Source organism: Dendrobates tinctorius, unplaced genomic scaffold, assembly GCF_039654945.1.
Source record: "Dendrobates tinctorius isolate UK_male_01 unplaced genomic scaffold, ASM3965494v1 ptg000037l, whole genome shotgun sequence".
Classification (NCBI taxonomy): domain Eukaryota; kingdom Metazoa; phylum Chordata; class Amphibia; order Anura; family Dendrobatidae; genus Dendrobates; species Dendrobates tinctorius.
The window spans coordinates 22162258-22177915 of NW_027361705.1; the positions used below are offsets into that span (position 1 = coordinate 22162258).

At 45.0% G+C, this 15658-nt stretch overlaps 1 protein-coding gene across 1 annotated transcript in view; it reads left to right on the plus strand.

Annotated features, from left to right (window-relative positions):
* The window catches only part of LOC141088043 (SITS-binding protein-like), a 141525-nt gene extending 126090 nt beyond the window's left edge, over nt 1-15435 (plus strand). Inside the window, exon 10 of the mRNA XM_073573901.1 lies at nt 13026-15435. Within this exon, the coding sequence (XP_073430002.1) occupies nt 13026-13202 (177 nt within the window). The 3' untranslated portion in view covers nt 13203-15435. The remainder of the gene's footprint in view (nt 1-13025) is intronic.
* The last annotated feature ends 223 nt before the right edge of the window (nt 15436-15658 follow it).

The following is a 15658-nucleotide window of genomic DNA, read 5'->3' on the forward strand; positions in this document are numbered from 1 at the left end:
GCAACAGAGAATATCCTCATAAAGCAACTAGATGAAGCTGCAACTCAAGGAGAAGTCATTATTATGGGGGACTTTAACTACCCTGAAATACATTGGGGAACCAAAACCTGCAGTTCCAGCAAAGGTAATAGGTTTCTGACAACTATGAGAGACAATTACCTTTCACAACTGGTTCAGGACCCAACAAGAGGGGGGGCACTGCTAGATCTAATATTGACCAACAGGCCAGACCGCATATCAAATGTAAGGGTTGGGGGTCACTTGGGTAATAGTGATCACAAATTAATAGGTTTTCATGTATCCTTTAATAAGATGTGTAGTAGAGGGGTTACAAGGACACTAAACTTCAGGAAGGCAAATTTCCAACGGATGAGAGATGATCTTGGTGCAATTAACTGGGACGATATCCTGAGACATAAAAATACACAAAGAAAATGGGAGACGTTTATTAGCATCCTGAATAGGGGCTGTGCACAATATATACCGTATGGGAATAAACATGCCAGAAATAGGAGGAAACCACTATGGCTAAATAGAGCTGTAAGGGGTGCAATAAGTGACAAAACTAAAGCATTTAGAGAATTAAAGCAAGTAGGTAGTGATGAGGCATTAAATAAATACAGAAAATTAAATATATTCTGTAAAAAGCAAATCAAGAAAGCAAAGATTGAGACAGAGAGACTCATTGCCAGAGAAAGTAAAAATAATCCCAAAATATTCTTTAACTACTTAAATAGTAAGAAACTAAAAAATGATAGTGTTGGCCCCCTTAAAAATAGTCTGGGTGAAATGGTGGATGAGGATGAGGAAAAAGCCAATATGCTAAATGACTTTTTTTCAACAGTATTTACACAAGAAAATCCCATGACGGATAACATGATCAGGGATAAAAATTCTCCATTAAATGTCACCTGCTTAACCCAGCAGGAAGTACGGCGGCATCTAAAAATCACTAAAATTGACAAATCCCCGGGCACGGATGGGATACACCCCCGAGTACTGCAGGAATTAAGCACAGTCATAGATAGACCATTATTTTTAATCTTTAAAGATTCCATAATAACAGGGTCTGTACCACAGGACTGGCGTATAGCAAATGAGGTGCCCATATTCAAAAAGGGGACAAAAACTGAACTTGGAAATTATAGGCCAGTAAGTTTAACCTCAACTGTGGGTAAAATCCTGGAGGGTTTTCTAAGAGATACTATACTGGAGTATCTGGAGAAGAATAACCTCATGACCCAATATCAACATGGATTTACAAGGGACCATTCCTGTCAGACTGATCTGATAAGTTTTTAGAAAGAGGTAAGTTCAGGACTGGACCAAGGGAATGCAGTGGACGTGGTGTACATGGACTTTTCAAAAGGTTTTGATACGGTGCCACACAAAAGGTTGATACATAAAATGAGAACAATGGGGATAGGGGAAAATATGTGTAGGTGGGATAAGAGCTGGCTCAGGGAGAGGAAGCAAAGGGTGGTAATTAATGGAGCACACTCAGACTGGGTCACGGTTAGCAGTGGGGTACCACAGGGGTCAGTTTTGGGCCCGCTTCTTTTTAACATATTTATTAATGACCTTGTAGGGGGCATAGAGAGTAGAATTTCAATATTTGCAGATGACACTAAACTCTGCAGGGTAATCAATACAGAGGAGGACAATTTTATATTACAGGAGGATTTATGTAAACTAGAAGCTTGGGCTGATAAATGGCAAATGAGCTTTAATGGGGATAAATGTAAGGTCGTGCACTTGGGCAGAAGAAATAAGATGTATAATTATGTGCTTAATTGTAAAACACTGGGCAAAACTGTCACTGAAAAAGACCTGGGTGTATGGGTGGACGTCAAACTCACATTTAGTGATCAGTGTTATGAGCTCATTTTCTGCTCCACCAGCTGGGAGTTCTCCTTCCGTTCTCCCTCTGGTGGTGACAGGAGGTAGTGAGGTTGGTTTAATTGGTAATGGTCTGCCACCTGACAAGGAGGATAATGATTGGATCTCTGGAGTATCAGACTGGATATAAGACAGCCGACGCCCTATCCAGTTGCTGGTGATTCAGTCTGCTTCTCAGGTCTTGGACTTCAGCTCTGCTCCAGTCTTCTCAAGTTAAGTTTGTTTTTGCTAATGTTCACACTTGCTCTTGTTGGTCAACTCAGTTTTTTTGTGGTCAGCCAGCCCGGCTGGGCTGTGCTGAACTTCCACTCTTATTTATCTGTATTTGCCAATTTGCCTTTTTGTCCTTTATTAGATTGACCTCTTTTTTGCTCTGTCTCAGAATATTTCAGAGTGCTGATATAGTGGGAGAAGTCTAGTGACTTCAGGGTTAATTTTGTTATCAGAAGTGTTGGACATTATTTTGGGTAGGGTTTTTTGTCAGATTGCAGACAGTATCTTTCCTTTCCTGTCCTTTCAAGCTAGTTTGGCCCCATCGTTTGCTCAGCCTATTTTTCTGCCTTTGTTTGTGTTTTCATCTTGCTTCACCGTCAATACATGTGGGGGGCTGTCTATCCTTTGGGGTCTGCTCTGGGGGAGTTAGTTTTCCTCTTTTCTTACTTTAGGCTTATTTAGCTCTCCGGTTGTGACGAGGCGTCCAGGACCATCGTAGGCACGTTCCACGACTGCTGCTAGCTGTGTGTTAAGATCAGGGATCTGCAATCTGCATAGTTACCAACCTCTCTGGTTTTCTGAGACTTAGCGTGTGTTGCTTTTTTTCTCCTCGGTGACCCATTCATAACAGACCAGTGTCAGGCAGCTGCTGCAAAGGCAAATAAAATAATTGGATGCATTAAAAGAGGCATAGATGCTCATGAGGAGAACATAATTGTACCTCTATATAAGTCACTAGTGCGACCACACTTAGAATACTGTGTACAGTTCTGGTCTCCGGTGTATAAGAAAGACATAGCTGAACTGGAGCGGGTGCAGAAAAGAGCAAGCAAGGTTATTAGGGAACTAGGGGGTCTGCAATACCAAGACTGGTTATTACACTTGGGGTTATTTAGTTTGGAAAATCGAAGGCTTAGGGGTGATCTTATTACAATGTATAAATATATGCGGGGACAATACAAAGACCTTTCTAATGATCTTTTTACTCTTAGACCTGTGACGGGGAAAAGGGGGCATCCTCTACATCTGGAGGAAAGAAGGTTTAAGCATACTCACAGACGCGGATTCTTTACTGTAAGAGCAGTGAGACTATGGAACTCTCTGCCATATGATGTTGTAATGAGTGATTCCCTAATAAAATTTAAGAAGGGACTGGATGCCTTTCTTGAAAAGTATAATATTACAGGTCATATACACTAGTTTATTGCGTTGATCCAGGGAGCTAGTCTGATTGCCGTATGTGGAGTCGGGAAGGAATTTTTTCCCCAATGTGAAGCTTACTGTTTGCCACATGGGTTTTTTTTGCCTTCCTCTGGATCAACATGTTAGGGCAAGTTAGGATAGGATATGGGTTGAACTAGATGGACTTAAAGTCTTCCTTCAACCTTAATAACTATGTTACTATGTTACTATGTTACATATGATTTTCCCTGAAATGCTGCTGTGTTTCAAGGAAAAACATGGGCACCGGTCAACAGTTTTGGCCGATATATGTAATGGACATTGCCTTTCAGGGCTGATATACAGCATTCTATAATGCTATATATTTGTCCCAAACCCGACCTGCAAGAGAAGAAAAATAAGTTTTATTATATTCTCCTGCAGAGCAGTCGGGTCCAATGGGTGTCGCAGGTCTTGGTCTGGAGCCTCCATTCTTCTTGCGATGCCTCCCTCCTGCTTACTTCATGTGGATGACATGTCCCTGCATAATCCACACAGGCTCCCTGGCATCGCGCTCCTGCGCAGGCATGCTTTATCTGCCATGTTGAGGGCAGAGCAAATTCCTGCAGTTTGCAGGCACTGGGCCTTTCTGACCCTTCCCGGCACCTGCGCACTGCAGTACTTTGCTCTGCCCTCAAAAGGAGAGATAAGTACGCCTGCATAGGAGCGTGAGGCCAGGGAGCCTGTGTGGATGACACGTCATCCACACGAAGCAAGCAGGAGGGCGGCATCGCAAGATGGGAGGCACTAGACCAAGAAAAATGACAGCTCTCGGATCGGACCGCCCCGCAGGTGAGTATAATAAAAGTTATTTTTCTTGTCTTACAGGTCAGGTTGGGGGCAGATATACAGCATTATAGAATGCCATATATCAGCCCTGAAAGGCAGTGGCTGTAACTCTTACCGGCCAAACCTGGTGACAGGTTCCCTTTAAAAGTGACCAGGACCAAGCCACAAGAAAGAATAGTTGGACAGTTAGGTCCTCTGTGGCTTCTCCCCATCTGCTCCCATTGACTGAAATTTTTTTTCCTGTCGGTGACTGACAGCAGGAGAGAAGAAGCCAGAGTACATTTTTACTTAAGGGTGCTGCAGCATTTCAGAGTCAAACATACATGGCTGAGAGATCGTACAGCCAGTGTCAGAATCATCCTGCCCATGGATCAGATAGCCTGTATCGGCTGTCAGGTTCACTGGTATTTTCAGAGCTGCGTTGGAAGGTGAGCAGCGTTGAGGACATCATATCTACAGGTACCTGACAGGACAGATGCATGATTGACAGTTTTGCTTTGACAGCAGAATATCAACCCCACTCACTTCCCAATCTGGAAGTAAACGGTGCCAGAAAAACCTTTAAATCCATCAAAAAATACAGGCTTTCACAAATCCGCGCACACCATTTTTTTTTTGGGTTCATCTCACCTCACAAAAAAAAAGTGATTTAAAAATCAAAAGTACCACAACTTGGTACCAATAAAAGCTCTTGCTTCTTTCATTAAAAAAAAAACCTTTCCCACAACTCTAAACAGTTAGTGGTGAATTGTTTTTTATTTTATTATGTATTGCTCATATAGCGCTATTATATTCCGCAGCTCTGGGACATTCCGTTTTCACCATCCATGCATTTTTTTTTATCAGCATCCGTGTGCATGTTTTTTCAATCAGTGTGCCAAATACCGTAATATAATGCATTAAGCAAGAAATTACAGATTTTTAAGCTTTAAGTATGTGCAAAGATACTGTAATAGCCCTCCACATTTCCTGGTGTTTCCGGTCCTGTAAAAATGAGTACGGGTGAGATCTGTGGTCCGTGTCCATGTGCCATCCGTGTGTATGTGTGTGCTCTCCATATCCGTGCACTATTAGTGCGCTGTCCGTGTGACATGTATGACAAGAAATGCAGCATAGAAATTAAAGAGATAAATAGATACTGATTTTTCTTTTTTTTACATATTAAATTAAAAAAAGGTGCAGGTGTAGTAATGGCCTGGATTGGGGGGTGGTCCACTGCTTACCGCGCACAGACGACACAGAGACGAGACGGAGGCAGCTTTTAGTTGCAACTAGAGATGAGCGACTTTGCCTTTTTTCGGGTTGAATCGGGTTTCATGAAACCCGAATTTCTCAAAAGTTGGGTCGAACGAAATCGGCCGATTATCGTGAAAAGTCGAAGGCCGACTGAAACACGAAACCCAATGCAAGTCAATGCAGAACCAAGGTCGGCAGGGAGTGGAGGACAGGAAACACACCTACAGTGCCCATTTTAATGCCAAAAACATCAATTCTTATTCCTTAAGCTTGTCAACCTTAATTTACTTTATAATAACAGTTAGGCATTGAAAACTGGGGGTTATTTGGCTAAAGTTGTGGGGGGGGGTAGGGCTGGCTCCAGATTTTCGTGGGCCCAGGGCCAAAGAGTGTCAATGGGCTCCTTTAACACATGACACAATTCATGATCCTCTGATACGGCAGAGAAATAGCGGTATAGTACAATGAAAAATACTTCACTTCTTACATCTCATGACTGATATCCATTTTAAATTCTCCAATAGCTCCCAAAACGGACAGTATATTACTCCATACAGTATTATGGCCACCGCATAGTGCACTATACAGAGTAATGAGGCCCATATATTTCTCCATACAGAATCATTGGTCCCATATAATGTTTGAAACAGTATATGATGAACTCCACGTAATGCTACTGTATATGTTGGTCCCCATGGATGAAGCTCCACTGTGTTATGGGCCCAAATAATGCTCCATATATAATGGGCCACATTTCTAATGCTCCAGTGCATAATGGGCCCTGTAAATGCTGCTCCAGTTTCTGATGTCAACCTTTGGAATGCTCCAGTGTATGGTGGGCCTCATATATCATTCTCCAGAGTATAGCGCTCCCCAAAAATAGCTGTCCCAGCATTGAAAACAATTAAATAAGTCTCCTCGCTAGGGAATCCCTGTACTAGTCTGGACTCCTCGTCATCCCCATCTTCCATATCACTGCACTTGGACTGTTTAGGCAGAGGGCGTAAAGACGTGATGTCATCGCGCTCTCTGACCAGAATGTCACTGTCAGGAAATGCGGAAGACATCACGGCGGTGGAGCAGGGAGAGGGAAGTATTTCAACTTTGCAAGTGCTGTGATCCTGAGCAAGCAGGGGGAGCCCACTCGTTGGCGACGGCACTGGCACAGGGCCCCTCATAGTACGCCGGTGTTTCTGACGGCGTGTGTGCAACCCCACTGTCAGAGACACTTGATTCTACTATGAGGGACCTTGTGCCAGTGCCATTGCCAAAGAGTGTGCCCACCTGTCTAGGGCAACGGCACTCGCACGGGTGCGTGCGCCAGGTGGTGACCCCGGCCCTGTGGGGGGAGGCAGCCCAGTTAGGGAGGTGGAAAAATTGGCATATGTTGATGTTGGACATTCAGCAGCTGCAAATGGAGTAATTGGAGAAGTCCGCGGAAGAGGAGGACCAAAGCAAGCCATTTTTCTGGCATCCTACGTGTCAGCAGGGGAGGGTGGGACAAAATCCTTTGAAACCCATGCATGGTTCATTTAAGTGAAGGTTAGATCATCAACATTTTGGGTCAACAGACAGGTCCCTTTTTCTGTTAGGATTGATCCAGCAGCACTGAAGACTCGTTCAGATAACACACTAGCAGCAGGGTAAGCTAGCTCCTGTAAGGCATATTGTGCCAATTCAGGCCAGGTGTCAAGTTTAGTGGCCCAATAGTCAAAGGGAAATGACCGGTGAGGGAGAACATCGATATGGGAGGAGAAGTAGTTTGTTACCATAGCTGACAACTGCTGTCTCCTGTCACTTTCGATCGATGCAGTATTATCAGTCGTGTGAGCGGTACTTGAAAAATCAGTCCACAACATGGTCATGAAATCCCTGTGTCCAACGCCACTTCGGCTGTGTGCACCACGAACACCTCTTCCATGTTGCTCCCTACGGCTCGTTGGACAAACATCACCGCTGTTGTGTGCTGGGAATGCCTCAAACAAACGGTTTACTAGAGTTGCTTGTTTGTTAGCCAATATTAGCTCTAGGTTCTCCTGTGGCATGATGTTTTGGAATTTGCCTTTATAGCGTGGATCCAGGATGCTGGCCAACCAGTAGTCGTCATCGTTCATCATTTTGGCAATGCGGGGGTCCCTTTTTTGGATCTGCAAGGCATAATCAGACATGTGGGCCAATGTTCCAGGTGTCAATGATGCACTGCGAGTGTGGGTGGAGGAGCACTTTCTGGCAAATCCACATCCCTCCAGTCACGCACAAACCCTGTACCTGACCTTGCCACGCCAACATTTTTTCTTGCCCCCTGAGAAGCATCCTCCCCAAAATAATCATCCCCATCATCCTCCTCCTCTTCCTCTTCTTCCTCCACCTCATCCACGAGACTTCCCTGAGCAGACAATGGCTGACTGTCATCAAGGCTTCCCTCCTCCTCGGCTGCAGACGCCTGCTCCTTAATGTGTGTCAAAGTTTGCTTGAGCAGACACATAAGTGGGATGCTCATGCTTATGATGGCGTCGTCTGCGCTTACCAGCCGTGTGCATTCCTCAAAACACTGAAGGACTTTACAGAGGTCTTTCAGCTTCGACCACTGCACACCAGACAACTCCATGTCTGCCTGCAAACTGCCTGCCCGTGTATCCTCCCACAAATGAATTACAGCCTGCCTCTGTTCGCACAGCCTCTGAATCATGTGCAGGGTGGAGTTCCACCTTGTTGCAACATCGATAATTAGGCGGTGTTTGGGAAGGTGGAGCAATCGCTGCAGCTTCTGCATACGACTGGAGTGTACGGGCGACCGGCGGATGTGCGAGCACAGTCTTCGCACCTTATGGAGCAGTGCTGTTAACTCCGGATAATTATTGAGGAAGCACTGCACCACCAGGTTCAAGGTGTGAGCCAGGCAAGGTATGTGTCTGAGTTTTGAAAGGGCTATGGCTGCCACAAAATTCCAGCCGTTATCACTAACTACCTTGCCTGCCTCAAGATGTAGACTGCCCAGCCATGACTCAGTTTGTCACTGCAAGTAGCCAGTACCTCCGTAGTGTGTCTGTTGTCGCCCAAACACATCATCTTCAACACAGCCTGCTGATGCTTGCCACTAGCTGTTCGATAGCGGGACACCTCATGTGCAACACTGGCAGCTGCGGATGAAGTGCTCGTGCGACTGCGTTCTGTGGACGAGCTTTTGCTTCTGGAGGAAGAGGAGGGTCAAACGCCTACAGCCAACTGTTTCCTATACCGTGGGCTAGGCAGAACTGTCCCACCGCCGCTGTCCCCTGTGGACCTTGCATCCACCACATTAACACAGTGCGCAGTGATGGACACGTAATGGCCCTGGCCATGCCTACTGGACCATACATCTGTTGTAAGGTGCACCTTTCCACTCACTGATTGCTTGAGTGCTTTGACAATGAGGTCTTTCACATGCACGTGGAGGGCTGGGATGGCAGGACTGCTGCATACAAAAGGGTGGAAAAATGAACCCTTGGTAACTGTGCAGAAAAGAGGAAGAAAAGTATTTTTCCTTTTAAAAAAGCAGTTTACACAGCAGTGTGCAAACAGCAATGCAGCTATCAGGGAGCCTTATAAGGCAGCCTAATAACCAACAGAGCTGATGCACAGAAATAGAGCCTCCCCTGTCACTGCACACAAAGTGTTGTGTTGTAATTGGAAATCGCTAACAGCAGAAGCAGTTTTTTGGTTCTTCTTCCCTGCCTAACGCTCTCCCTACAGAATCAGCAGCAGCAGCTCTCCCTATGCTAAGATCGGCATAAGAAAGATGGCGGTCGGCATTCACGCACTTTTATAGCCCCTGTGATGCCACACAAAGCCAGCCAATCACTTGCATGCCCTTTTCAAAGATAGTGGTGACTGATGCCTATGTCATCGCATTGCCCACATTGTGCGTCCTCCATCATTGGCTGAAAAAAGGCGCTGGAAGCATCTTTTTAAACGCAACTTTGGCGCTCTGGTCGCCGACCTCGTGGCCGACCTCACGCTATGGTCAGGTTTCGCTTCATGAAACCCGACTTCAGCGAAAGTCGGCAACTTTTGAAAATGACCGACCCGTTTCGCTCAACTCTAGTTGCAACAGGTCCGGGTTTTATTGGCCATCCTCCTGACGACAGTAGCCATACACCGCAGTTCCTTTACAGCTCTCCGTACTCAAGCCCGGGTACCTTCACCTTTCCTTCAGTCGTAGTGACGTTCCTCGCGGATCTTTCGCTGGGGCTGTCCTAGACCTACTTACCGCCAGCGCTTCACCTGCCCGAGGTCGTTGTCCAATCGGTACCCCCCGGGCCTTGTCTGTCCTGCGGTTCTTGATGTCAGGGCCACCCCCCTGACTGTCTCTCCCTGTCAGTCCCTTGGTCGAACTCTCCACTGTTGTCAGTCTTCTGCTCCAGAGCTCCTCCTGGGACTAGACTCTCCTGGAACCCCGTCCTGTCCTATTTATCCCCTCCCTCAGGAATTTCCCTCCTGGGTTCCTATCTCCCCGCCCCCCATGACTAAGCGGTTTCTATAGTCGTAAGCTGCTGTCAAGTCCTAAACTACACTCCCCCCTGCCATATTGTGGTCAAATCTAGGTATTGCACTCCCTTTTCTATCTTCCCCAGCTGTTACCCTTCTGTCAATGCCAATATCCGTCTATAGTCCACAAACCGTCCCTTCTTCCTCCAGTCAAGTCTGTCCGTCAAGTCACCTTCCCCACACTCTCCCTTCCTTTGTCTATTGTCGTCCATGACAATCGTACTCCCTACCTACGTCATCCTGAAGCCTGTCCACCATCTGTTGTCAGACCGGTTGTTGGGCCAAACCCGCCACACGCGGCGGGCCAAACCAAACCGGGAGCACAATGCTCCGAGCAGCCTACTGCTATCCGCCTGCGCGCACGCCACGTGACAACTCCTTTCAGGTTGGCGAGGTCCACCCGGACTACTCTACCTGTACCTCCCACTACTCTCCCCTGCTGCTACCCTCACCTGTCCGGAATGCTATGACCGAGGCCTTTCGTCTACCAGGTCATCGCTAGCACCCGCCCATCCTTTTGGGGTGTCCGTGGTGTCGGGGACCTGACTGACTGACTACTGTCTGGTTCACTCTCTTCCGTCTCATTATTCCTACACTCCCCCTGCCATCTTGTGGTCAAATCTAGGTATTGCACTCCCTTTTCTATCTTCCCCAGCTGTTACCCTTCTGTCAATGCCAATATCCGTCTATAGTGCACAAACCGTCCCTTCTTTCTCCAGTCAAGTCTGTCCGTCAAGTCACCTTCCCCACACAGGGACCCCCTACTTTTTAAAACCATCACAGATAAAGCTGGGGGCTTCTATTATCAGGCTGGGACAGTCCAGTGTTATTGGCTGTCCCTGCCAAAAAAAATAGAAGCCAACAATCGCCCCAGAATTGGCACATCACATCACATTAGCCTTGGTGCGGTGGCAATCGGGGTAATATATGGGTTTGATGACAGCTGTGATTTGTCAAAAATCACATCTGCCATCAATCCCGGGGGTTAGTAATGGAGGAGATGTGTCAGTAAGACACTCCCATTACTAACCCTGTAAATAAAAATCATTAAACACACAGAAAAATCCTTTATTTTAAAATAAAAACCTAGACATCTTTCACCTATTATTTCTCAAAAAAACACCTCCACAGGTCCATTGTAATCCACATTGATGACTCACATTGATCCCAGACTCTGTTACATTCAGAAGCTGTGATGAGCGGTGACATCAGTAAGGTTACCGCAGTTCACAGCTGACTGCTCATACGCTGTCATCTACTGATCACGCAGAGGTTACCGTCAGAATCGCTAGCTGTGACCTGTGATAACCTTATTGACGTTACCGCTTGTTACTGCCACTGGTTCTCACACTACTCTCAGCGTGTTCCAGCAACCATGTTGAGCGGTAATGTTACTGATGTCACCGCTCCTCACATCCTCCAGATGCAACTGAGTTGGGGATCGATGGGAGACATCAATGTGGATTTCAACGGACCTGCGGAGGTATTTTTTGGAAAATAAATAGGTGAAAGAGGGTGGGTTTTTATTTCAAAATAAAGGACTTTTCTGTGTGTGTTTTAATGATTTTAACTTACAGGGTTAATAACGGGGGGGTGTCTGACTTAGGCTAGTTTCACACTAGCGTTCTCAGGCGCAGCGCAGGGCTGAAGCTTAGCTCCGCCCCGGACACGCCCCCTCCGGTCAGCTCCTCCTAGGATCGCATGATGCTGCATGGGATCAGCGTACCGTATATTTAGCGTTGGGTACGCTGTCCATGCGCTGGTCGTGCCCTGGTTTGATTTTGCTGCCTCTGCACCCTTTTGGCGCTGTGACCAGCACACAAAAATGCGCTGTGTTGCAAAAGGTTGATACATAAAATGAGAACAATGGTAATAGGGGAAAATATGTGTAAGTCGGTTAAGAGCTGGCTCAGGGATAGGAAACAAAGGGTGGTTATTAATGGAGCACACTCGGACTGGGTCACGGTTAGCAGTGGGGTACCACAGGGGTCAGTATTGGGCCCGCTTCTTTTTAACATATTTATTAATGACCTTGTAGGGGGCATAGAGAGTAGAATTTCAATATTTGCAGATGACACTAAACTCTACAGGGTAATCAATACAGAGGAGGACAATTTCATATTACAGGAGGATTTATGTAAACTAGAAGCTTGGGCTGATAAATGGCAAATGAGCTTTAATTGGGATAAATGTAAGATCATGCACTTGGGTAGAACAAACAAGATGTATAATTATGTGCTTAATTGTAAAACACTGGGCAAAACTGTCACTGAAAAAGACCTGGGTGTATGGGTGGACGACAAACTCACATTTAGTGGCCAGTGTCAGGCAGCTGCTGCAAAGGCAAATAAAATAATGGGATGCATTAAAGAGGCATAGATGCTCATGAGGAGAACATAATTTTACCTCTATATAAATCACTAGTGCGACCACACTTAGAATACTGTGTACAGTTCTGGTCTCCGGTGTATAAGAAAGACATAGCTGAACTGGAGCGGGTGCAAAGAAGAGCGACCAAGGTTATTAGGGAACTAGGGGGTCTGCAATACCAAGACAGGTTATTACACTTGGGGTTATTTAGTTTGGAGAATCGAAGGCTTATTACAATGTATAAATATATGCGGGGACAGTACAAAGACCTTTCTAATGATCTTTTTACTCTTAGACCTGTGACGGAGACAAGGGGGCATCCTCTACGTCTGGAGGAAAGAAGGTTTAAGCATACTCACAGACGCGGATTCTTTACTGTAAGAGCAGTGAGACTATGGAACTCTCTGCCATATGATGTTGTAATGAGTGATTCCCTAATAAAATTTAAGAAGGGACTGGATGCCTTTCTTGAAAAGTATAATATTACAGGGTATATACACTAGTTTCCTTAATATTGCGTTGATCCAGGGAGCTAGTCTGATTGCCGTATGTGGAGTTGGGAAGGAATTTTTTTCCCCAATGTGAAGCTTACTGTTCGCCACATGGGTTTTTTTGCCTTCCTCTGGATCAACATGTTAGGGCAAGTTAGGATAGGATATGGGTTGAACTACATGGACTTAAAGTCTTCCTTCAACCTTAATTAATTACTATGTTACTATACCTAATAAACACTAACAAGACTTATTGTGTCTTTGTGTCTCTGCTCACAGATGCTTGTCGCTCCCATCACTGAGAAAGGCAAGATTCAGAGAGATGTTTTCCTTCCTGGAAAAGACTATAAATGGATGGACATGAGCACATCCCGGGTGTTTAATGGAGGCACAGTACTACCGGACTATAACTGCAGTCTGCATCAAATTCCTGTTTTCATAAAGAAAGCACCATAGGACAAGTCACTTATTACAAATCTGTGTTTCCCTTCTAAGAAGACTAAGAAGAAGTGACCCTTATTAGAAGATAAGTGCATTTTACGGCACTCCGAGAATTACATATTTGTAATGGATACGTTCTACTAAAAATTCTGTAAATAATATTTCTAGAAACGCATTCTGATGACAGAATGTGATGATTATATAGAGATGAGCAGCACAGCATGAGCGGCACCACTGCTCATCTCTTCCTGAGAAAGCCATCTGTCACCAATCACTTTAGAAGGAGGTTCCTTCTCCATGGTTAATCACTTAAAGGGGATCTGTCAGCATGCTACTTAATCTGAGAGTGCCATAATATAGTGCAAAATGCTCTGATTCTAGTGATGTGTTACTTACTAGGCTGTATGTTGTAGTTGCAACACAGTGTTTTACCAGCAGGAGATTATCACTGCCTGACTAGGTCTCACATGTAGACCAGTCACGCTAATCTGTGTAACCCCACCCCCACCTCTAATTGGCAGCGTGCTGTCAATGTACACAGGAAGCTGCTAATCAGGGGAGTGGGTGGGGTTATAGACAGCTCAGCATTTCAGCACAGCTACCTCTACAACAGAGAAAGCAGCAATTCTATCACAGCTGCATCAAGCAGTCCAGTAATTAATCAGGCTCTCAGCCCCTACATCATGCTGACCTCGGATTACATATAAAAAAAAAACTGCTGACTTATTCTCTTTAATTGATTGGCATTTAGTGTTTCCTCTGTTTTTTAAAAAAAAGAGAGTATTCACAAGCTGCGTTGTATACCAGCTGCTGAGGAACAGCATTGTACACCCCTCAGCTCCTGCAGACCTTTCTTCTTTGAAAGGGAAGAAGGAATTTCAAATCACTGGTGGTCAGACGTTCTGGCCATTTAATGAAGAATGCAAACCAGGAGAGCTGGCTCTTTAATGTAATGTAGCCTCTACTGTAAATTGTAGGAATACTCCAAGGAGTCATAGAATGGTGATGTGTCATCTAATATAGTTCACAGTTTTCAGTAAGGGGTAGGTACTGTATGCTATTCCTAATAACGAGAATATACATTTAAAGGAAGGGGGGTGGTCAATGGTATAATTCTTCATCACTATTGGCTTGATTTTGATGAAAAAGATAAACTCAGCTGTCCATCTCTGGGCTCATTGGTGATGCTGAGGTAGTTGGCATAAGAGCATTGAACCCAATGATTGGCTGCAGCTGTAGCCATGACATCACCACTGCAATCAATCAGCAAAGATAGGGGCAGTAGTGGGAGAGGCGTCTCTGGAGCGGGGGAGGGGGACTTTATTATTTTCACCTAGAACAAGTCGTAGTGATTGAAAATCTTTTACTGGGAAAACCTCCTCAGAATGTGTATTCTAATTAATAAGAATAATATACCTCCTATCATAAATCAAGATTCCAATATGGCTTGCATTCTTCTTTATAGGGGTTGCGCACTATTAGGATAAACCCTTCTTGATCTAAATGTTTGGCCCCAATAGAATAAAAAGCCTATACTCACCTCACGTCATGGTGACATTCCCGCGGTGTCAGCACTCGCTCTCCCCGGGGCTCCCGTGTGTTTGTTATGACATGTGAGCCCGGCGTCCAATCAGCGATGACGTCAGGGCTGTAGCTGATCCCCAGCTTCCTCTTCATGTTCAATTTATTCAAAGGCGGAGTCAGTGACATCAGTGTTGATTGGGCACCGGTGTCACATGTCAACGAGAGCCCCAGTATTGCGAGTGCCGACACCGCGGGAACAGAACTGGCACGGGAGATGAGGCTTTTTTATTTTACTTTTAGATCAAGAAGGAGTTGTCCTATTAGTAGACATACCCTTTAAGCAACAAAAATGTGGTTAATCTTCCTGGAAATTTATGAATAAACTGAAAATGGAGCATTACCATTCCTCCAGTCACATATCTGTGACCATATACATTGTCGTACTGGTTGGACAGTGTCAGACTATGTAGCGTCTCTCCCCCACTGGTAACATCCAATTGTGTAACTTCCTTCCTAGATACTTTGCCCTTGGCTCGCGCCTTGAACCGAAATTCTCGTGTGTTGTAATCTCAAAATAATTTAAACCATATGATATTTATTGTCAGTCTTCGCAAATCAACTTCAATATCTACCTCTAAGTATTATCGAAATGATCTAATGCTGCTCCTGTCTCCAACCTCTGATCTACACCAAATCGCTGCTGCTTGACTATAGTGGTAATAAATTTATCATATTTTCTTACCTTTCTGGTTTACTGTTGTTTTTTTGTTTTCTTTACATTTTGTCTGTTTTTCTGATCTACAAAAGGTGGTTTGACCACACCACAACAAGTATATATTACAGATGTGCCCAAAAGTTTACATACCCCGGCAGAATTTTTGTTTTCTTGGCCTTTTTTCAGAAAATATGATTGATAACACCAAAACTTTTTCTCCACTCATGGCTAG